At 48.5% G+C, this 23,972-nt stretch overlaps 1 protein-coding gene across 1 annotated transcript in view; it reads left to right on the forward strand.

Annotated features, from left to right (window-relative positions):
* Positions 1 to 23,972, forward strand: part of FER1L5 (fer-1 like family member 5) — a gene marked incomplete at both ends in the record, with an annotated part of 49,271 nt that overhangs the window by 19,525 nt on the left and 5,774 nt on the right. Inside the window, 20 exons of the mRNA XM_080917478.1 lie at positions 9,474 to 9,598; positions 10,359 to 10,459; positions 11,093 to 11,270; positions 11,348 to 11,503; positions 12,556 to 12,684; positions 14,960 to 15,123; positions 15,354 to 15,468; positions 16,624 to 16,726; positions 17,190 to 17,365; positions 17,471 to 17,641; positions 17,836 to 17,968; positions 18,063 to 18,140; positions 19,529 to 19,710; positions 19,920 to 20,081; positions 20,340 to 20,444; positions 21,389 to 21,535; positions 21,611 to 21,773; positions 21,913 to 21,938; positions 23,568 to 23,618; positions 23,726 to 23,830. Of these exons, the coding sequence (XP_080773604.1) occupies positions 9,474 to 9,598; positions 10,359 to 10,459; positions 11,093 to 11,270; positions 11,348 to 11,503; positions 12,556 to 12,684; positions 14,960 to 15,123; positions 15,354 to 15,468; positions 16,624 to 16,726; positions 17,190 to 17,365; positions 17,471 to 17,641; positions 17,836 to 17,968; positions 18,063 to 18,140; positions 19,529 to 19,710; positions 19,920 to 20,081; positions 20,340 to 20,444; positions 21,389 to 21,535; positions 21,611 to 21,773; positions 21,913 to 21,938; positions 23,568 to 23,618; positions 23,726 to 23,830 (2,570 nt within the window). The remainder of the gene's footprint in view (positions 1 to 9,473; positions 9,599 to 10,358; positions 10,460 to 11,092; positions 11,271 to 11,347; positions 11,504 to 12,555; positions 12,685 to 14,959; positions 15,124 to 15,353; positions 15,469 to 16,623; positions 16,727 to 17,189; positions 17,366 to 17,470; positions 17,642 to 17,835; positions 17,969 to 18,062; positions 18,141 to 19,528; positions 19,711 to 19,919; positions 20,082 to 20,339; positions 20,445 to 21,388; positions 21,536 to 21,610; positions 21,774 to 21,912; positions 21,939 to 23,567; positions 23,619 to 23,725; positions 23,831 to 23,972) is intronic.

The following is a 23,972-nucleotide window of genomic DNA, read 5'->3' on the forward strand; positions in this document are numbered from 1 at the left end:
TGTCTCACCTCCAAGACTGTAGACAGCCACTAATCTCCTTTAAATCTCTATACATTTTCCTAGTCTGACATATGGTCCTTTCTGACTAGCCGTCTTCCTCCATTAACAAAGTTCTGCTGTTTTTATAGTGAGAAATATGTATGCAAAAAGCATTTAAAGATGCACATGCATAGCTTCTACATACGGAGTGGCCTCACAAATTTATCACCTGGCTAATACGTAGAAGGCTGCCAATGCCTTTAAAGGTCCCTCTGTACAAGAGATAACCATGATTCTTTCACTTAGGCTCATCAGCCTTTGACTTTCATTTTTGCTTTGATTGTCTGAGTATGGAGCCCAGGAGCAGCCTGCTCTTCTGCTGTATCTGACAGGACTCCATCCGTGCCCGACAGGACGTGACTCTGGGTAGCTACATTTTATTTCCATTTCTGAATGCATCCCGCTGCGTGATCAGACCACAAATTATATAGTGTATATAGATAAGCAGGCTGGTGTAATAACTTTGTTGTAAGCATTCTCATACATGTCTTCTGGTCACAGGGACAGGGGTTCCTCTAAATTATATACCTAGGGGTGGGAGGGAGTCTCGGAGCAGAAGCGATTATACCAAATTACACTCCCAACAGCATGGGATGAGAATTCGGTTTGCTCCCTGTTCTCACCAGGACTTGATGCTGCCAGGGATTTAACTTTGCCATGCTACTGGATGTGAGAAACACTCTCACATGACCGTAATGTGCTCTTTCTCATTATAAACGAAGGCTGAGCATCTGTGTGTGTATTTCATCTTACCTTATCCCCTCTCCAGCTTTTCCTCCAGTATATAACCATTTGGCTGTGTCTTTCTTACTAGTTTATACAATCTTTTGTCAGATCTGTCTATTATATGCTAAAAATGTAGGCTTTCTGTTTTGTGGTTTGAGACAGGGTTTCTAATAGCCCAGGCTGGCCCCAAACCCATGATGTAACTGAGAATGGCCTTGAATTTCTAATCTTTCTTACTCTGCTTTCTAACTGCTAGATTCACATTCATATGCCATAAGGCCCGCTTTATGTGGTACTGATGGCCAAACTTAAGGCTCTTGGGAATGTTAGGTGGAGTTGGTACAACCCTGGGAGCTACACCCCTAGCCTTGCGTTGTCTTTCTTTAGTGAAAGGACTGTTTAAGCCTTTTGCTTGTCACATTTTTATTGCATCTACTTAGTGTGCATATGTATAAGTGAAGGTCAGAGGGCAACATGGGGGAGTTGGTTCTGGGTCCTGGGGCTCAGACTGTTAGGCTTGGTGAAAAGTGCCTTTATGAAAGATATATCTTACAGGCCAAAGGTCCTTAGAGGTTTTGCTTGTTGTCTTGGGCTGTGTGTGTGTGGGGGGGGGAGGACCTTGAATTCAAGATCCTGCGGCCTGAACCAAGTGTCAGGATGCCACGCCTCAGGGCAGGAGAGCAGATGCGCCAGTTTGCACAGTTTTTAGGAGTTGGTTCTCCCCTTCACTATCCAGAGACTGAACTCAGATCATTAAGCTTGGTGCAAAGCATCCTTACACTGGTCCTTCTCACTGGTTTCAACTTAGTTTATATATGTTGTGTGAGGGGAGGGGTTGCAATTCGTTGTTTCTGGATAGACAGTCAACACTATAGGCTAAGAAACATTGTTTTCTGCACTGAATTACTTTGGCACCTAAAGATCAATTAACTATCTATTGTCATCTCTTTCTAAAACGTCTATTCTATCTCTTCCCCCTTTTAAAGTTTGTTTTTTTTTTTTTCCTGTTTTTGCTTGTTTAATTATGTGTCTGTGTCTATGGGTTCAGGTGACTATAAAACCAGAAGAGTGTGTCAGGTCGCCTGTAGCTGGAGCTTCTGGCTGTTGAGAGTCATTTATGTGGGTTCAAAAAATGGACCCAGAAACAGCAGGAAGCTCTTTTAACACTGAGCTGTTTCCTTAGCCCTCACTGTCTGACTGTCTATCTGTTGGTATGTTTCAATTTTTCCTTTGTTTTGGAGACAGGGTTTCTCTTTGCACCCCTGGCTGGCCTTGAACTCACAGAGATCTTCCTGCCTCTGCCTCCCAAGTGCTGGGATGAAAGGCCTGCTCCAGCAGCACTACTCCTTTATCTTTTGAAGAGCCAATTTTAATTTAGGTCAAATCCAGTTTTACCCCATGGTGTCATTTCTCAAGAACTAGGCCTTACCTTAAGATATAAATTTTTTTCTCCTATTTTTTTCCTTCAAATACGTTGGGGAGGGTTTGTGCATCTTTCAAATACATTTAGTCCAACTTCCAAAGTCCCCATAGTCTATAGCAGTCTCAACAATGTTAAAACTCCAAAGTTCAAAGTCTCTTCTGAGATTCATCCGATCATTTAACCATAATTCCCAAAGCAAGACAGGAAACCAGCTGGGCAAACTCCAAACTCTGCATCTCCACGTCTGATGTCAAAGTGGTCTTCCGATCTCCAACTCCTTTTTTATCTTTGTTGACTGCAACAAACTTCGTTCTCCTGGGCTGGTTCAGCTCCCTGTTAACAGTTTTCCTCAGCAGATAGCCCACAACTCTGGCATCTCAAACATCTTGGGGTCTTCAAGGCAACTTCCAAGTTACAGCTTCTTGTTTCAATGTCTTCTGAGCTTCTTCAAAGGGCTGGCATCACTTCCCCAGCTCTGCCCTCTGTAGCACTCTAAGCTCTAAGCTCAGGTTGATCCATTCCACTGCTGCTGCTGTTCCTGGTGGTCATCCCATGGCACTGGCATCTCCAATACACTGGAGTCTCCTGCTGCAATGAGGCTTCATTGATAGCCTCTCTTCATGGTGCCAAGCCTCAAATCCTTTGCATAACCCATTCCAGTCCTGGACCTTCAACTGCATGCATCTAAGGCTGCACCTTCACTAGTGGCCGTCCATGGCCTCTCACAGTGTCAAGCCTCAGCTGTTCTTCATGGCCCCTTCATGCCTTCAAAACCAGTACCACCTGAGTGACTCTTACATATTCCAAGTACAGCTGCAGCATGAGACAGAACCTTGGTTATCTCTGGGAACACAGCTTCTTTGTGCTCTCAGAAAACACTTCCCAGAAGATTTCACCTCAGTGATACTAGTTTTTTTCTTAATCACTACTAATTTCTTAGCTCCAGCTAACCAGCACCAATTGTCCCAGTAGTCCCTTCTCTGGACTCTAAAGCCAGAGACACATGGCCAAAGCTGCCGTGTTCTGCTGCTTACTGGGGTTGGAACATGGCCCCTTGTTCTATTACATTATCACTTGTTTTCTGGTTTCTAACTCTTACACTGCCTAAGTGTTGGCTGTCCTAGATCTTGCTCTGTAGATTGACCTTGAACTCAAAGATCTGCTTGTCTGTCTCCTGGGATTAAAGGTGTGTACCACCACACCTGGATTTAAGCTTTTCTTCACCTTGATAAAACTAGTTCTGTCCCAGGCTGGCCCTGAACTCAGAGATCTGCTTGGCTTTATCTCCTGGGATTAAAGGTGTGCACCACTTTGCCTGGATCTAAATTTAGCTGGATGGGATCTTGCCTCAATGTCCCACTCCCTTAAGCTGCTATCTACTAGAATATAAAATCAGCTCTATGCTACTTCCTGGTGCCCCTTTAATACTTAAGTGATATGTTTTGTAGTTTTCCTTTCTTGGCTTGCTCCTTTTTGTTAAAACACTCTTAAGAGTGAACTTTAGGGGCTGGAGAGATGGCTCAACGGTTAAGAGCACTGACTAAAGGTCCTGAGTTCAATTCCTAGCAACCACATGGTGACTCACAACCACCTGTAATGGGATCCGATGTCCTCTTCTGATGTGTCTGAAGACAACTACAGTGTACTAATATAAAAATATTTTTTTAAAAAAGTGAACTTTAGTAACCACAGGACAGAATTTATACCAGGCTGTTTTGAGACTTCCTTTTTTCTTTTTCTAAGTTGGATATTTTCTTTACTCACATTTCAAATGTTATCCTCTTTCCCCTATCCTATTTCCTCTCTGGAATCCCCCATCCCATCCCCCCTCATCCTGCTTCTATGAGGGTGCTCCCCCACCCACCCACTCTTTCCCACCTCCCTGCTCTGTCATTCCCCTACACTGGGGCTTTGAGCCTTCACAGGACCAAAGACCTCTCCTCTCATTGATAAGGCCATCCTCTGCTACAAATGGGGTCCCTCCATGAGTACTCTTTGGTTGGTGTTTTACTCTCTGGGAGCTGGGGGGTGGTGGTTCTGGTTGGTTGATACTGTTCTTTGTATGGGGTTGCAATCCCCTTCAACTCCTTCAGTCCTTCCTCTAAGTCCTCCATTCAGGACCCTGTGCTCAGTCCAATAACCATGCTGAGAGCATCGACTCTGTATTTGTCAGGAGACTTCCTTTTTCAAATCAATTCATCTAAATCTCTTCACCTTAGCCTCAGGCAGACTCTTTGGCCAATGGCGAAACAGTCACATTCTTCACCAAAATACCACAAAAGTTTCTATGCCATATTCCGAAATTCTTCTCCAGTGAAACCTCTTGGGCCAGGTCTGCCCATTTCAAATGATTCTCACCAACAAACTCTTCCATACTCCTACTAAGATGGCTCATTAAGCCCCACTTAAAACATTCCATGGCTGTCCAAATCCAAAGTTCCCAAATCCACATTCTTCCAAACAAAAGCATGGTCAGGCCTGTCACAGCAATACCCCAGTCCAACTTTTGTCAGGCAGCTAGGGCTGAGACACTTAAAGCCCACAGCCCCAGTGACACACCTACTCCAGCCAGGCCACAGTTTCTAATAGTGCCACTCCCTGAGCCAAGCATATACAAACCATGACACCTACCGTTTGTTTACAGCACTATCCTTTCCTTGACTGACTGGCTTTGTAATCTGAGATAAAGAACTCTTCTGTGCTTACCTTCTGGTGCTGCCACGGATGGTGTTCCCAGTTCCCCTTGGTTCTCTTCTAGCCATCATTGTCTCCCTGACCCCTTTTCCCCATTAATTTACTTATTTATTCACTTTCCATCTCGATCGCAGCCCCCCCCCACCCTCTCCACACAGCCCCTTCCCACCCCCTTTTTTGAATCCCTCTTTCCATTTCATTTTGGTCACTTGAGAATTTATTACGCCTCAGTGAATTGTCTGTGAGGTTTAAATGTCACTCTGGGGCTTCCCAAAGTTGTCTTTCTTGGATGTTTTTGTTTTTTCTTGGCTGTTTCCCAAGCTCACATTTTATCCTCCGAGTCCTGCTTCCTTGGGGAGATTGTTTTTGAGGGCAATCTTCATGGCCTTTTCCCAGCAGGCCTTGCTTCCCATTGTGGTTCTTGCTTTCTGCTGTCTTTGTTCCTCGGAACTTCTGTGGAAGCCAGGTTGCTTTTGGCAGTCCTTATATGTATTTTGAGTCTATAGGTTATCTCTGTCTTCCTGATTGTTTGAAATGGACTTATTTTCCATCTTGTTACATTTGGAAGTTCTCCAAGAATGGAAGAAGAAAGTTGCCATCTTGGATCCCCGGGCTCCTACTCAGAACCTAAGCCATGGACCTCTTTGTATTGATTATGAAGCCCATTCATTCAGTCCTGAGTCGATGAGGAGTGTCTCCCAGCCATCTCTGACATTTGGGTCTTTTCAAACCATCCTTTCCAGCTTTCTCGTCTGTTTCCTTTTGGAAACACCCCACCCAGCCCCTTTCTAAGTCTCTTGTCCATAGCGTTCATACTAGGCTCTCTCCGGGCTATGTCTGGAAACTTCTAGATCCTTTCAGAAAGGCCCGTCCGTTGCCCGCCTTCCCCCATTCTGTTCTCAGCAGCTTGTTTACAGTACGCTGCACAAGCTGGCTTTGTCCTTTTTTTCCTCACTTTTTTTCTCTGTGCACACGATACAAACGACAAGGTATATTTTTAACAATAAGTATTTGTAGTCAGCACAAGTTCAACATCAACCTCAGTCCCTGGGATAGAAAGGTGGCAGGTGGCTTTCTCCACTGTTCTGCTCAGGAGCACAGTACTATTTCTCAATATTTTTAAGTAAAGATTTGATGCAAGAATAATATACTCATGGAAAACCACACAAAACAAAGCACGGAGCTCAATGACTTAATCCTGGGGCAAACATGCTAAGCAATAGCACTCAGATGGCAAAGTGGAATCTGGACACCCCAGTGGCCTGTGCCTCTTACCCACACCCACCGGGGACCACTGTACTCCTAACCTCAGTCTCACCCTGCTATATTAAAAAACATGTATTATACACATTCTTTTTGAAAAGCTCTGTCTTCATCAGTCTGTGAAATGTGGCAGATCAACATATTCCCGGATACAGCTGAAGCTTTCTTACTTTCACTTCCGAGTACTTAGTATTCCATTGTGTAAATATAGTCAGCCATGTGTAAGTATGTGGACAACCAGATTTAACTAACCAGGCATCAAAAACACTAAAAATAAACCAGGTGTGGTAATGCAGGCCTTTGGTCCCAGCACTCTGGAAACAGACAGTTCAGGTGAATTGCTTGAGGCCAGCCTGGTCTACATAGAGTTCTGGGACAGCTAGAGCTACATAGAGAGATCCTGTAGATAAATAGATAGATAGATAGATAGATAGATAGATAGATAGATAGATAGATAGAATCAGCAATGTATATACAAGTATTAAAATATATATATACCATATATAATAAATTAATGCATACATAAGAAGTATTACCCGAGACAAAGAAATTGAAAAATACCAAAACAAAAACAAGAGCCGGAGAGATGCTTCAGCATTTGGGAGGGCTTGCTACACAAGCCTGATGATTGGAATTCATTGTATAGTCCCCTATATGAAGTTGATAACCTGAGATAGAGAGATGGCTCAGTGGTTAAAAGCACTGACTGCTCTTCCAGAGGTCCTGAGTTCAATACCCAGCGACCACATGGTGGCTCACAACCATCTGTAATGGGATCTGAAGCCCTCTTCTGGTGTGTCTGAAGACAGCTACAGTGTACTCATATACACAAAATAAATAAATCTTTAAAAAAAGAAGCCTATAACCTGAGATTGGAGTGAAGACTGGATGGGCCCTGTTGGTTGCCACCTAGCCGAATACATTTTGCTCTTCCAGGAGAGATGGCTCAGTAGTTAAGAGCATTAAATGCTCTGTCTGTCAGAAACCCTTGAGTTGCGTAGGTTTCCAGCACCCACATGGTGGCTCACAACCATCTGTAACTTCAATTTCAGGGGGCTGGATGCCCGCTTCTAGCCCCTATGGGAATCAGACACCGATGTGATACACAGACAAACACGATCAAAATAATTAAGACAAGCTCCAGGTCTAGGAGAGTCAAAAGAACAGGCAGAAAGGAAAAGACATTTGACACTCTCCTCTAAACTCCCTGTGCTGTGCACAAGCATAAGACTCATACTTACTCTACACAGACCACACTTGCACACAGACATGCACAGGCACACTCACACACACATGCATTTGTGCACACGCACTCATGCACAAATCTGCATCTATGCTGAACACGTGTAGGTTGTTTTTCTTGTCACTGTCCTCTGTCATGTAGCAGAGTAAGAGATATTTGCATAGAACCCGCCTTGCATGAGGTAATAACACTGCAGATTATGTGAGTATAGGGAACTGAAGGGGTAGATCTTAGGCAAATGCTGCGTGTTTTATATAAGGGACTTGTTTGTAGGTTTTGGTAGCACAGGGTCTCCTCAAACCAGTTTCTCAACAGTCCTAAGGGATGGCTGGTTACCCTAATTTGTTTATCCCTTCTATTGTGGAGGGCACGTTAGCCTTTTCCAACCTCTGCCCATTCCAATTGCAGCTGCTAGACAAGCCTTCTCTGCACATCTCTTAGGAAGGCTGCATTCACCTCCCTGTAAGGTATTTACGGCAGAACTGGAATTGCTGGATTAGGGAATGTGTATGTCGTTTTTAAACTGCTAATTTTCTCTTTGTGTTGTGGGAATTCTTTAAGGGGTGGCTCAAATTTCATTCTCCAGGGAAATCTGCCTGTTTCTTATTCCAGGGACCTGGCCACAGCCAAGGAGCCAGTTCCAACCTGCTTGTCTGGCATCCTTCAGACTTCAGTAGTAGCATGTCTCAGGATGCTGAGTTATATGTCCCCACCACATATAAAGCCACAGTGGAGATGGACGGCGTCCTCACTGTCCCCTTGTGGGCGATAGGCCATCTTTTATTCACCCTGACCCTGAGAGCAGAGGTTTTGGGGTATCCACATTTCATTCTAGGTCTGAAAAGACACTGGGTGGCCTAAAATGGTGCCTCTGGAGTGGAGAGATAGCTTGGTGGGCAGAAGTGGTTACTGTCTGATGATCTGAGATCTAATCCCAGAACCTACAGAGTGGGAGGAGAGAGAGCTGACCCCTGACAGCATTCCTCCAACCTTCACCTCCACACACAGTGACAGCTTGCACTCACATACAAAAACCTGGCAAACAGAAGTTACTGAAAGAGAAGGTTGTTCTTAAAAGTTTAGAATAAGACAACAGGAGGTTATCTGTGGTGGCACACACCTTTAAACCCACTTGCACTCGGCAGGCAGAGGCAGACAACAGTTCTCTGTATTTGAGGCCAGCCTGGTCTACAGAGTGAGTTCCAGGATAGCCAGGGCTACCCAGAGAAAGCCCCTCTCAAACACAAAACAATGATAACCAAAAGATAATGAGGTGGAAGTTGGAGGTGAGGGAGTCATGGTTGGTTCTCTGGGAGTGCTAAGGGCCGTTCTTGGTGTTCGTCATCTGGCAGATGAGTTATTCCATTCTCCTTTACCTTCCCTTGATTTCTCCCGATAATCCTGGGTCTTCTGTCTGCTTCCCAGTCATATTGGCCTAAGGACTCATCCTCCTCCACAATGAATGACCTCATGTCAACTAATTACATCATCAGTGGTCCTATGTCGACATTAAATGGTATATTGAGGCAGCAGGGTTAGGACCTCAACGTACCTTTTCGATTCACAGGACATAGGGTGTCCTGTTAAAAACTGCCCAAACTGGGTAGGACCTAGCTTTCTCTCATATTCCCATGTCCTGAAGTTATCAGAGAAGCTCAACTTTTCAAGGTTTAGGTATTGGTCCACCAGGTCTTCTTCTGCTTAAGCATTTTGAGCACTTGTGATTTTTGGTTTTTTTTTTTTTTGAGGCCAATGCAGCAGGGAAATGCAGAAAAAGATGACTGTAGAGAAGATGGCTCTTACTGATCTTCCAGTTCCCAGCACCCACATCAGCACCAACCTGATTTCCTACCTGTAAACCAAAGCCACATGACACACTGAACACAGGATATACACAGTAGGAACCAGCTATGTTCAAGTGCTCACTCTTGCCTTGGGCTTGAGAACCCACTTTGACATGGTCAGCGGATCCTTGAGAACCAAGGAAGCCCAGGAGCCACCCTTTAGGAGGAGACAGTGATTAGGACCTTCTAGTTTGGTTCCTCGTATGTCCCACCTGCCTCCATCCTGTGCTCTGTGTCTCAGGGACTATCTACCATTATGTGCCCTGGTACAACACGAAGCCCGTGGTGGCTGTGACCTCCAACTGGGAAGATGTCAGCTTCCGAATGAACTGCCTCAACCTCCTCCACATCACACGGGATCGCCTGGTAAGTGTACAGGAGGGAGCTGGGGCGGCTGGGAGGCTAGAGAGTGTACATCACAGTACCAGGAATCCAGTCACACCCAGCACTTGTATACAGCATGATATTGGGACCCCCGCATCATTCAGAAGTGTGCCAGATACAGCATCAGGCCCTGAAGACATGATGATAAATCAACAGATTTGTCCTCAATGACTGCAGAAATCAGAGATGCAGTTACTATGCAGTGCAACTAGGGTTGCCATGGAAATACAGGAGCTGAGAAATTTAGGGTGATGGGGATCAGAGAGATGGGGATGGAGAGAGGGGAAAGAGCAGCTAGAAGGTGGCAGAGCAGTGGAATTTTGGAAAAACTCATAAGGCAGTTTTGGGAATGGAAGCACACAGCTAAAATGTATGAAGTCATGGAGATACACCAGGTTTTAAAGCCACGAGAGGAACTAGGGCCATAGAAGTACCACAGAAATTGGAGAGGCTAGGAAGGGCCACATCACAAAGAGCCTTAGGGTCTTGTCAGAGAGTATTGGTCTCAGAAGATCTGCATATGTAGCACCTCTCTCTGGTCATGACTTTCTCATGTTCTCTCGGCATGACTCCATTCCCTACCACCCATTTTGTCTGCTGGATAAAGGAAGGGTATCCTAGCTTTGCTAGGACACAGGGCAGTTTGGAATGGACATTACCGGCTACTGGCCCGTCAATCCTTCAGCCTATCCCAGGGAGCTCCAGGCTAAGGCCTGTTCTCTCCCTTTCTTTCAATGGGCAGAAAACCAACCTGGACATGCTGAAATCCATACGGAATCCTAGGGACCCAGCTCTGCTCCAACAGTGGGAGAAACTGCTGAAGGAACTGCTGGAGGACTGCAGGTAGGAACCCAGTACCCTGGGTGGGGCTGGCTCAGGCTGAGCTGGGTGAGGCTCAAACTTGAAACCAGAGGCTCTGCATAGCACCCAATGAACCCTTAGCCCACAGAAACATTTCTCAGATCTCCCCCAGCTTGAATCCACACACAGCTGCTTTTCCTGCCTATGTGGAGCGACCCTGAGTCCAGTACAGACTTTGTGGCTCCATGCCCATGATTCATGTCCATAGCACATGGGAAGATCTCCATTGCTTAGAACAGCCCACACCGTTATCACGCCACGCCTCTCACGCCACGCCTCCCCCGCCACGCCTGCCACGCCTCTTACCATAGCTCATCTTATTCAGTGTGCTGTTTCAAGTTCACTGGGAAGCCTCTCCATGCCCAACGCCCCACCACACCAATGGTTAGGTTAGCCTCTTCCCTAGAAAACATCTACCCACAAGAAGTCTTTGGGAACCAACATGGCATACAACAGGGCTTCAAGGCAGGAAGAGGGCAGCGTGAGAACCTAAGTCAGGCCTACAAAAAGCTAGCTCCCTAAGGAGAAGCCAGCCATGGATCGGGTAGAAGCCCCAGGCTAGAAAGGGAACACTGGCCTGAAGTAGGACCATAGAACACATACCTTCCGCCTCAGGCGCCCTCTGCCTTGTATGACGGACCAGCCCAGAGCTAACAACTTGGACAAGAATAAATGGCAGCTTCGCCGCGCTCTCCTGCAACAGCTAGCGCAAAGGGCCGAGGAAGCCGAGCCAGTGAACATGGTGGGCACGGCAGAGGAGTGGCTGCGCCGTCTCAACGCTGTGATCCCTGAGGTGGGCACTGGCTGTGCTGGCTGGACAGTGAGACCAGAACTGGCCACACAGATCCTGATGCTCTCCCACCTTGGCAGCCCCAGGAGAGCCTCCCGGATGTACTGATCTGGTTGACGTCCAAGCAGCGGCGAGTGGCCTATGCTCGGGTACCTGCCCACACTGTCCTGTTCTCCCCAGAAGGACCCCTGAGCTCTGGCAAGTTCTGTGGGAAGATTCAGAACCTCCTTTTACAGGTGGGGAAGAAAGGGTGTCTTCCAGGGAAGATGTGGTTCCCAAGTACCCCAAAGAGAACCCCTGGGATTCCGAGAAAGCCATGTGGGGACCCTACCCCAAGCCCCTGAGGGCATGGCCCCTGGTCCTGCATTAAGTAGAACCGAGCTCATATAGCTTCCAAAGGTAGGGTGGGGGCTGCACCTCTTAGCATGTGAGCTGCTCCCAAGCCCATTTCCATGGTAAATGCTCCTCAAATTCCTAACTCCCTTCATCACTTCCATGTTTACCACTTGGTCTAATACCTTGTCATCTCTCCTCTACACCACAACTGTGTGACTTCCAGAACATTCTATGAATGTAAGATTTGGTACTCCTCAGACCAGAAACAAGCTGTAACAGGTCTGACTGAACCCCTCTTCTCTCTTGGAGAGAAGGGTCCTCATAGTCTCTTCATGACTCCTATTGCCTCTCTGGGAAAATCAAGCCTGCCTGGCCTGCCCTAGACACGTGTATCAACCCTGTCAACAGACGAGCCACTCTGGGCCTCCCAGATCCCCAATATGCCTGCTCTCTGCCCTTTCTACAGTCATGTGAAGCCCCTGTCTTTGTCCAGTGCCTGACTGAATCCTGGCCTCAGTGTGTTCCTCCAGGCCCATGGGGCTTGGTGACACCCTCACTGGGGTGTGAGGACTGGAGCATAGTGATGAAGCAGTAGGCAGTAAATGGCACTTGGTGTCACCAAAGCTACCACAGTCACCTTCCTTGGGCTGCTTCACCCACCTTCTGCACCCCTCTCTGCCTGATGTCTCCCTCTGTGAACACCAGGGCAGAACTCAGTCACCCTTGAGTACTGGCGATCAGCCACGAGCTTTATAATATTGCAGACTCTCTGACTCCCACACAGAATTTGATGTGAGGGCCCCTGCTCCCAGGACTTGGTGAGAAGGGGTGGGTGTGGCCCGTTCCAGCAAGGCAACTCGGAGCCTTTGCCTCACCCTCTCCCTCCCCCATGCCCCTGTCTCTCCGGGGAGTGGCACCCACCCCCCATGGGATTGATCTGCCTCTGGTTCAGTACCCAGAAGGTGAAAGACAGGACACGCTCCCAGCCTACCTCCGGGTCTGCATGTGGCTTGGCAATGTCAAACACAGCAAGAATCTGAAGCTGCTCCAGCAGGGCACCATGGTGGTGTATGCAGAGACGGTGAGTGGACAGACATCTAGGGCAACTGCAGGGTGGGGTAGAAGAAGCCAAGTCAGAGCCAAGGAAGGGAAGAGCAGGTCTAATAGTGGGGCGCGCCATTCAGGAAGGAAGGGTAGAGATACAACATATTGGGCCCAAAGTGACAATGAGTTCTGCAAGGTGGCAGTGATGACAATTGTGGATGGTGCTAGCCTGGTGTCCCTGCTCACGTTCTGAGAAATGAGAGTCTGCGGGGCCCTCTGGTGCCTGGCCACACTGTCCCTGGTGGATGTTTATTGAGAGATTTTGCCTAGCTTTCTCAAGACATGTGAACAGACCAAGAGTCCAAATTGTAAGGAGTCTCATTTGTCACCAACAGGCAACTTGGGACCCCTGCAGACCCTTACCCAGATCTCTGGACCAGACTGGAGGTCATGGGAGGTGGGGAGAGCCCCTGAAGTGGGACAGGAGCTGGAAACGAGGCTTCTGCCCACAGCACATCAGAGATGCAGAGAGAACAGCGGGGCAGACTGTTCTGCAGTAACGAGGGGTGGCCTTTACTCTTTGGAGGAAGGCTAGCCCGGGGAAGCAGCTCTGCCAAGAGACTGGAGGGTCTGAGTGTCAGGCTACTGTGTGAGCTCTTCTGGGGAGATGTGAACAAATGTCTTTCCACCTCAGACAGGTGACCCATGACAGATCAAAGAACCTGTTCTGTCCAGGTCCAGTTCAGTGGACAAATTAATTTAATTGGAGTTACTTTTAGAAGCATGAGCAGTATATGGGCAGCCACACTACCAAAGAAGGCTTACTCTCAACAAGTGTTAATCCCCCACACATTTACACACCACACACACACACACACACACACACACACACACACACACTGGGGGGGAGAGATGGCCATGAGCCTTGTAAGCTGCTCATGTACCCCAAAAAAGGAACAGGGGGACCACATCTTGCTAGTCTCCCATAGGTAGTCATAGTTGGCCAGATTTCAGGACAACAGTAGCTGTGTCATGTCTGGAAGACAGGATTCCACAACACAGGCCTTTTAAGTTACAGACTTATAAGGGTTTGGGTTTGGGGGGGGGGTGTTGTTTTGTTTTGGTTTTGTTTGCTTGGTTTTGGTTTGGTTTCGTGGTTGGTTGGCATCTGCATGAAATCTCAGCCCTTGGATGACTTAAGCAGGAGTTCATGACTGGCCTGGGCTACATAAGAAGTACCAGGACAACCAGAGCTACTTCACAAAAGAAAAAATAATGCACTTAAAAACATTGTTGATAATACATCGTAACACAGTCAGCCCCCTAGGTCAACACTATTACATTACTGAACTAACCCTGGCTTAAAAATCATTTAAGTCTGTGATGGCAACATCTATACTGTCTTAGGATTTTATAGCTGTGAACAGACACCATGACCAAGGCAATTCTTACAAGGACAACATTTAATTGGGGCTGGATTACAAGTTCAGAGTTTCTGTCCATTATCGTCAAGGTGGGAGCATGGCAGCATCCAGGCAGACATGGGGCTAGAGTAGCTGAGAGTTCTACCTCTTCATTTGAAGACCTCTTGGAGAAGAGTGGCTTCCAGGCATCTAGGATTCGGGTCTCAAAACTCACACCCACAGGGACCTACTTTCTCCAACAAGGCCACACCTCCAAATAGTGCCACTCCCTGGGCCAAGCATATTAAAACCACCACATATACCAAACATGAATACATCCTTGTCACTGTGATCTTAACAATACACTAGAGCAGTTGCTGACAAAGCACTGACATTAAATTAGGTCTTATGCCACGTACAGATGATTTTGAATGTATGTTATACTCAAATACTAGGCCATTTTAAAATGTAAGGGACTAGAGCGTAGGTTGTGTTACCCAGGGACATTCTGGAACCAATTTCCCTGAGGTTGCCAAGTGACAACTGTGTCTAAGCAGTTCTGTGTAAGGCAGAGGTAGAGGTAGATGGATAGAGTCGTGGGAAGAAAAGACATGGGGTAGCACAGAGGGGTGACTGTACAGCAGGACTGGATGTCTCATGTCTGTAGTGACTAGGAAGTAGGCAGGTCACATTGAAGATGTGGACTTTAACCGGGCATCTCACCACTTCCCTGATAGTTGAGCAGCATTAGGTAGTGTTGACTCAGTCTCCTGGATTCAGTAAAGTTATGACCCCGTCTTGCCTGGCTACTCCATATCTAAAGGTTGGGGATCAAGAGCGTCAACACCCCCAATGCTGGGAGGTTGATGAAGCAGGTATGGGCACTGACTGTGACTCCTCTCCCCCCAGTATGAGAATCAGGCCAAGGTCAAAGATGACTGGGGACAGCAAGGGCTATCCTACTGCCCCAACTTCTCAGATGTCATGGGACACAAGGCTCTCCCCAAGACAGACTTCAAGGCTCCCCCCGGATGGCATTGGCAGAACGACTGGGTAGTAGAGCCTCAGAGGAGGTGAGGACAGTGTAAGCTCTGACCATGTTCACCTGTAAGGGCCCCAAGCCACTGTTCTAGTCCCTGTGAGTGGGAATACATAAGGCCAACAGCCTTGCCCAACACCCTGTCTGTGTGCCAGGCTCTGCCTTGCTCAAAGGAGGTGGGATGTCACATAGGGATGCTCAGCTAGCAGAGATGATCCTGGGTGTTCAGACAGCTCTGGAAACTTGGGTATCACTACTACCCAGACTCCTCCTGGACATAGACATCAACAAGAGCCAGGTGCTGGAAGAGGTGTACGAGAACCAGTGTCGTAATGCCACAGGTGCCTGGGTGCCTGCAGCTATCCCCAACACGGATGTGGTAAGTGGCTCCATCTTACCATAGCGTACATGGGGAAAGGCAAGGACCAGATGAAAAGAGTGAGAAATTGGGGTGGCTCAGCAGCAAGAGCTGTGTTTGAGCTCTGTCCTGTATAAGTGGTGGGACCCCAGATAAGCATTTTAGCTCTGAGGTGCCCTCTTCTAGCACCAATGAAGGGGTTGTACTCAAGGATGTCAAGCTGCAGATACCCTAGTAGGATGTCAGAAAGAACTAGGCACTGGACTGGAGAGATGACTCAGTGGTTAAGAGCACTGACTGCTCTTCCAGAGGTGCTGAGTTCAATTCCCAGCAACCACATGGTGGCTCACAACCATCTATAATGGAATCTGATGCCCTCTTCTAGTGTGTCTGAAGATGGTGACAGTGTATTCACATAAAATAAATAAAAAATCTTTTTTTTTTTTTAAAAAAAAAGAAAGAAATAACTGGGCACTCTGGTGCCTGCCTGTAGTGCAACTGTTTTTGGGAGATGGGGCAGAAGGGTCACTGGAACCCAGGAGTTAGAGTTTGAACCTGAGTTATATCCACAGAACCCACATAAAAAGCCAGGCATGATGGTATGTACTTACAATCCTAGCAGTAGACAGGCAGACATAGGTAGGCCCCTAGTGCTTGCTGGTCAGACGACCTAACTTAACAGGCCCAAGGCCCAGGTCCCAATAGAAGACACTATCTCAAAACTAAGGTAGATGGACTTCTGAGCAACGAGAATGGCACCCAGTCTCCACATGCATGAGCGCATGTGTGCACCCATGCCCAACTCCCACATGCACACACGGTACACTTTATCAGGACAGAAATATTCTGTCTTCTCGATCACTCTTACTTAAGCACAGGAAAGATGGTTCCACAATATAGGAGCCAGCCTTTGAATTTTGTTTCATTTTAATGGAGGCTGCAGGTCACTGAGTAGAACCTACCGACCCCCAATGCAACAAGGAGAGAGCCATTCACCTCTCATAAAAGAGCCAGAGTGGCCGAAGAAGGAGCAAGATGTTCTGGCCTGGAGTGGCTAGAGAGGCCTGGAGTGGCTAGAGAGGCCTAGAGTGGCTAGAGAGGCGTGTATGTGAAAAAGAATGAAGGCAAGTTTCATCTACCTTACATGGCCCTCCTTCATTCTCAACACCCCTACAGAATGGACAGCCCGTGGAAGCCTTGGAGAATGTGAAGTGTCCCCAGGGCTGGCACTTTAAAAAGAACTGGATTGTGGAACTCAACCATGCAGTAGACAGTGAAGGTCAGTCTCTGGCCAAGTCAAGCAAGTCTGGTTGTTCTGGAAGCCTCTGATTAGCCAAGCTCTCGGGCAGGATGTGTCTGAATTTCTAGGGCTCCCAGCCCCTAGGGAATAGAGCCTCTATCTATCCCACAGATACAGACCCTAGTTTTGAGATGCAGCAGGCACCTCCCAAAGGCCCGACCAAAGCAAACCTGCCTGCGAACATGGATTTAGTTGTAGAGCCCCAGTTTACCTGGGGAAGGAGCAATGGCTTGGAAATTTTGAGGCCTGGGTCTCAGATACAAGCAATTGCTGCAGCTGGTCCCAGGTAGTCTTTATTACACAATTTGTGCACATCTTTCTGGACATGAGGACTCCTCTGTCCCCAGGACCCGTCTTTCTAGGGCCCCTTTCTCAGGCATGTCAAAGCCCCCCAAGTCTGCAGGTTCAAGTGGGCCCAGAGGGCATGACGCTGCCCCTGCAGGCTGGGAGTATGGAGTGGGGATCCCACCCTCCGGCCTGCCCCAGATCTGGAACTCTGTGGAAAAGACTTACCACTCATGCCGCCGGCGACGATGGGTGCGCCTGCGCTTTCGAAATCATAGAGAGCTGGGCCAGGAGCTGAGCCCGGAGCAGGAGACCCTCTCCTTCCTGCAGATGGTGAGACATGTGGAGCAAGGGTCCTTGTTGTGACACAGGCAGGGGTGACTTGCAAAGCAGGACAGAAACATGATTCTGAAACCCTACATTCTTCCTTCCCTTCAGGAAGACCTCTCTGAGGAGGGAAAGGAGGGCTGGGAATATGGCACATTCGGCTCCAGGTTCCACCTGGACCCTCAGCCCACAAGCCGGTTCCGTCGCCGCTGCTGGCACCGACGGCTAGCGCCGAACAAGGACAGGGGTGTAGCTTCCATCTTCCTCCTGGAGGGATCTTTGGTAAGGCTTCCCCAGTTTGGGTGACATTTATTACTTCACATCCCAGAGGATCAGGAACACACACCCCTGACCCTCGCTGACTAGGTCCCAACTCTTCAAGTTTGGCAGGTGGCATCTGTACAGGACTTGTGGGTTAGGGTCCGGAGACGAGTCAGGGAGGCCTGAGAACTTACAGGGGCCTTTCTGGGTACCAGGCAGTGGAGCAGAAAAACCAGCCTAAGAGGGAGATGGAGAGGATGTGGTCATGGCAACACTGGAAGGAGTGGAGGCACGCATCAGAGGATCCTCGGATCCCCACCACGCCTTTCATCTACTTCATCCTCAACAGTAAGCCTGGCTGGGAGGGCCTGAGGACAGGAAGTACAGAGGAGCACATAAGGGGTCTGGGGACAGGTAATGAATATGACTTCTTTTTACCCAGAGCCTCACTACTACCAGCTCTTCTGCCATATCTACCAGGCCCGGAATCTGATGTACAACCAGATCCTGACCTTTCAGGGTAGGAAAGCCCCTTTGTCCTTCAGTCCTGTCTGCTATTCCCCTAGGCCTGGAGACATACCCATATAAGACTGTGATGCGTATGGGACAAAGATGGAGACCCTCCTCCTCTCCTGAGAAGCTTGGCTTAGTTAGGGTTGCTACTGCTGTGATAAAACACTTGGAAAGGAAAGGGTTAATTCCTTTTGTGCACTTCCATATAACAGCTCACTATTGAAAGCAGTAAGGGCAGGAACTCAAACAGGTCAGGAATCTGGAGGCAGAAGCCTGATATAGAGGTTCTTACCTCCTGGGCAAGAACCCAGGATCACTGGCCAGGGAATGGCCATATCCACAATAGGTCTGACCTTCCTCCCATCAATCACTAATTAAGAAAGTGCCAAACAAGCTTGTCTACAGCCTGGTCCTATGGAGGCAGTCTTTCGTGGAGGCTCTCTCCTCTGCTGTCACTCTAGCTTGCATCAAATTGATATGACACTAGAACAGAGCTTATGACTGTTGTTGGGAGCAGAGGGGACCCCCCCCAAGCAAAGACTACATGACCTCAATGCTGTGAAAGTCGGGGGTGGGGGGAGTTGAGGAGCTCAGCCACTTTGCTGGGACTGCTTAGTAGGCCTAGGAGAAGGAGGGGCTTGGATGACAGACTGGAGGAAGGGTGAAGCATGCGATGCTGAGAGCGAGATGCTGAGCTGGAGAGAGTTCTGTGGTTAAGAGCATTGGTTGCTCTTCCAGAGGCTTAATTCTCAGCTCTGAAATGGCCACTCACAACTGTCTGTAACTCCAGTTCTAAGGGATCCAATACCTTCCCACAGACAGATATGCAGGCAAAACACAAATGCACACACAATAAAAAGAAATGAGACAGACAGACAGACATGCTGGGGAACCACATCACTTGAGGCTTTGTAGATGAGGGAAAGGAAAAGGAAGGAACCATAGAACCATTTAGGAGGCAAGCGGATTACTCCTCCTGTGTCCTGTTAATGGCATTGTTCATAGAAGATAAGCAACGGCTAGCAGGGATCTAGGATGCTTGCCAAGATTTGTGTCCTTTGAGCATCACCTCACCTCAAAGGACAGTACTGCTGCTGTGGACAATCAGTAAGGAGAAAGCTTATCCCTAGACCACCTCCATCTCTGTGAAAGCCAGGCTGTAACCACAGTGGGCATGGCATTCCCATGGTCGGAAGCAGAGGTACCCTGGCCTGTGGGGCATGCCCAGGATCTGCAGCTCCTGCATTCTAGAAGGGCTGTACCCTACAAGGGCTAGCAGCCTCAGGGGCTGCCTGTCCTGAGTCTCCTAGGTCTAATGGCTGCCTCTACAGAGGAAAGGAGAACCTCCTTTGGCAGTTTGGAGCTGTGACATCCTGCCCTCCCTCCATGATCTAGAGCCTTTCATCCAAGTGATCTTCCTGAACCACAGCTTGTGCACCCAGACTCTGAGAAGCTCCCCGGCTCCGACGTGGTCCCAGACGCTTATCTTCCAGCACCTTCTGCTGTTTGAAGACCCTAAAGATACCAGAGAGAACCCGCCACTTGTGGTGCTAGAATTGTGGCAACATGACGCTCAGGTACAGCAGGCTGCGCTTAAGGGAGGAAGACGTACCGCTCAGCCTTGCTTCGGGATTGAGGTGTATTTTAGAACAAGGTGGTGGAGTATTTAGTGAGGCTGGTGTTCAGAGGCCATGTATACGTGTTACTACACCCCCCTTCCTCCTCAGAAGCCCATTCTGGTAGCCCGGTTGGTCTTCTACATCCCATGAGCTCCCTTCTCTTCTAGGGAAACAAGATCTTGTGGGGACGGAGCATGTGGCCCCCAGTCGTCTGGCTGGGCTTCCAAGACTGGGTCTTTACCCCACTGAGGTGGCACCCCCTTATAAGAGAGTTGGGAGAGGAAGAGGGTGAGATCTTGGCATCCTGTGACCTGATCCTAGAGACACAGGTACAGATGGAAGGAGCAGGACTCATGCCCCTCTGCCCCACCTCCACCTGCAGGTTCCCACAAACACCAGGGCCCTCCCCTTCCCCTCTTAAAAGGTCTGAGGTTCAGGATGGATCCGGTGCTGTCAACCTGGCCAACCTCTCCTTTAAGTCCCCTCCAAGTCCAACTCATGGGTTCTGGGACATGTTAAGAGGGCATAGGAGCAGCAGCACCAGACCCCAGGGCATCGTGCTCTGATTTCTCTCTTCTGCCCTCCAGAAACTGAAAGAGTCACATCCGCCAATCCTAAATGTCCCCTGTAAGGATGGGATTTACATGCTGCCCAAGAACATTCGGCCTAGTGTGAAAATGATGGCCATTGAGGTGTGTGCAGATGGGGAGAGGTGAGCAGGGAGAAGCCTTTCCCAGGGTAGCCTAGAGCTCTTGCTGAGACTTTTCTGACAACTTAGCCCGAAGTTTGAAGCCTAAGAACACATTCCCTGAAGATATCCGAGGGCAAAAGCTTAGACAATATGGCGAGTCAGGCAGCGGGCAGGAGACCTGGGACCATCTTGTACTGACCCCTGTGTATCAGAGACTGACTTCCTGGGGGAAGAAATCGAGGCTCAGGGATGACATATTGCAGACAGAGTGACCAGAGACTAAGTGACAAACCATGATTTAAACCCATCCCTGCTTGAGGCCAAATGGAGGTTCCCCACATTGGTTCTCCTGTGCCCTGTTCTGATTTGTCAAATAACAGTCAAGTAGTCCAAGAACTAGTGACTCCTTAAGACCAACCAATGTGGTTGGTCCCCATTCAGCCCCCGAGAAGGGTCTTGTGAAGAGTGTAGAAATTCCTTTGTCAGCTGAGAGAGAAATTACAGGGTGCCAGGTCACTGGTTGGTCATGGAGCTGTCTGTCTGGGACACAAGTCAGCGATAAGCTAAATGGCATAGGGACTCTGAAAAATCTGGGCACCATCTGCTTCTCTGGGCCCTAGAGGAAGCCAGCCTCAGGACCTTAAAGTCCGAGAACTGTATGGAGCCAGCGAGCCAGCAGTGAGCAGGTTTACCACTTACCAACTTGAAGGCCAGTGGGGGAGGGGTGAGTGGCAGATTCAGCTGGTGCTTAGATGACACCTTCTTTGTGGAGAGAACCAGCCTGTTCCCTCACAGGACAGAATGACCTGGGGGAGCCTCAGATGCTCACTCTGGCATTGCCTCATTCCTAACTTGCCATGCTTCCTGCTGCATGTCACTTCCAGGCCAGTTTGACCCCCTGCTCTAAGAGGTGCTACTGTCTGCCCTTTGTCCTGGTTTTAACAGATTATGGCCTGGGGCCTTCGGAACATGATAGAGGTGCGTTACCCCCAGCTCCTGCTGGAATGTGGGGGAGAGTCCCTGAGGACAGAACCCATCAGCAACTTCCAAGAGAATCCCAACTTCCCTACGTCCACCTTCTTCTTCACAGTGGTAAGAGGCCCTGGGCAGGGGTTGGACAGTCTTCACCCCTTGAGGGGCCTCACATTCCCCTCTTTGGGCTTGTAGTTCATGCCTATGGAGGAGACCCATGCACAGCCCCTGGTGGTGAAAGTGCTGGACAACCAGGAATACGGCCAGCAGATTGTGGTTGGTCAAGCCAACATTGACTTCCTCCAGCCCTATTTCTGTGACCCTTGGTCTCTGAACTACCCAACTGTAAAACTGCCAGGTATAAGTCTTTCTCCTAGCTTTGTCTCTTCTCTCTCCAGGAAGCCCTCAATAGGAGTAGGGTGGGACCCTGGCTCCTTTGTGGGGTCCGTGCCTTGTCTTCTCTCTTCCTGAGGCTCATGCCCATGTTCTCTCCACAGCTCTGTCTATGAAGAAGCCTGATACTGTGAGTAAGGGTCCCAAGCTACCTTCTCCCTTACCTTTTATATGAACTTTGTCCCTGTAGAGAGGTGTCTATTAAACTGTTCCTATGAGGAGGCTTAACTATACAGGAGAAGACTAAGGGCTTGGTTCTCAGTCAAGTCTACATGTGAGAATCATGAGTGGGGGTGGTACTAGGAGGCAGTTCTGACACGGGATTGCATGTATTTATGGCTGGTCTTGAACTTGCTAGGTGGTAGAGGATAACTTTGAACTCTTGGTCTTCTTGCCTCTTCCCAGGTGCTAGGATTGCTGGTATTAATCCAGCTCACCTCTGATTTTATTATTGTGTACATCTCTGTGTGTGGTACACGTGAGGTGTGTGTGTATGTGTGTGTGTGCATGTGTGTGTGTGTGTGTGTGTGTGTGTGTGTGTGCATAAGCCAGACATAACTCCACCTTGCTTTTTGAGACAGGGTTTCTCACTGGCCTAGAAATTGCTAATTAAGCTAGGCTAGCCAGTCAGCCCAAAGGATTCTTCTGTCTTTGCCTCCCCAGCGCCAGGATTGCTAACATATACCACCAATTTTACAGAGGATTAAAGATTATGATGGTTAACAGTGACTGTCAACTTGACAGGATCTAAAATCACCCAGGAGACAAGCCTCTGGGCATGTCTGTGAGGGTAATCTAGATGACAGTAGTGGAGGTAGGATGGCAGCATCCCCTGGGTTGGGGTCCTACATGAAATCAAAAGGAGAGAACTGAGCAATGGCTTCCATCACTGGTCCCCAAATTCATATGCAACGAGACTAGCTGTCTCAGCCACCGGCCCCTGTCTCTTCCTCACCATCATGCCTGTGAGCCAGAACAACCCCTTCCTGTCAGGTATTTGATCACAGCACCAAGGAGACGAACACACACAAACACTGTGTGGACTAAGAACTCCTTACCTGAGCCCCTGGCCCTGGAAAGATCCTGATAGAGTTATCAGTCATTAATATTTTGTCCCAAGTTTCTCTACCCCTAATGTGTCATGATTATTAGGCAAGAGCAGCACATTTTAATACAGAGAAATCCCTAAATGCCTTCAGATGCTGCCAGGCAAAGTGCTACATGCTTGCAATCCCAGTACTCGGAAAGATGGGACCGGAAGATTGCAGGTCTGAGACAGTCTGAGCTACATAAGCAAGATAGTGTCTCAAAAGAACAAGGTCCAGAGATACACCTTGAGTCCCCAAGGTCCAGACCCCAAGCTCCATATCTAGCACAAGATACAGGAGGGAGGTAAGGTTAATCTTACTGGGTGGCCATAGTAGTTAGGACTGTAATCCTAGCACTGGAGAAGCTGAGGCAGGAGGATCACTGCCTACGTACATGGTGAAACTCTTGAAAAAGAAAGAAGAGAAAAAAAAAAACGAAGAAGAGAAAAGGGGAGAAAGATTCTGCCTCCACAGGTTCAGATAGAGTGTGAGGTTCTGCGTTTCTGAGCACTCTTGAGTCCTGTCCTAGGAAGCATGGTTCCTCTCCTTCACCCCTCCCGTCCTGTCTGGACTGAAAGGCCTATGTAAAGGCCGCAGAGGCAGGAGAGCCAGGATGAGCCTGCTCAGCCTGCTCTTCCCATTCTTCCTCTCTAACCTTCTCCACTTTTCAGTTCCTAGACTTTGTCTACAAGAAGTTCTGGTTCAATTCCAGTCAAGATGAGGTAAAGCAGACTCAGACCAGGGAACAAGGGACAACCCCAATCAGTTTAGGGAGGTGGGGTGGGCTCTAGCCCTGCCTGGGAGCCAGCAAAGGCCTCTTCTCGGTCAGGATGACTATGATCAGGATGTGGACTGGTGGAGCAAGCTATTCTGGGCCACGGGTGATGCAGACAAGTCCCTGAACTACAAATACAAAAGCTACCACACCCTACAGGTTTGAAGGGTCCTGAGAAAAGGGTAGAGCAGAGCCTCCATTGGGAGGGGCTAGAGACTCGACCTCAGTTTGTCAGAGAACCACCAAATGGCAGAACAGTTTGGTTTTGCCTTTGCTGAATTGAGATCCTGTGTAGTGCAAG

Source organism: Micromys minutus (assembly GCF_963924665.1).
Source record: "Micromys minutus genome assembly, chromosome: 5".
Taxonomy (NCBI): domain Eukaryota; kingdom Metazoa; phylum Chordata; class Mammalia; order Rodentia; family Muridae; genus Micromys; species Micromys minutus.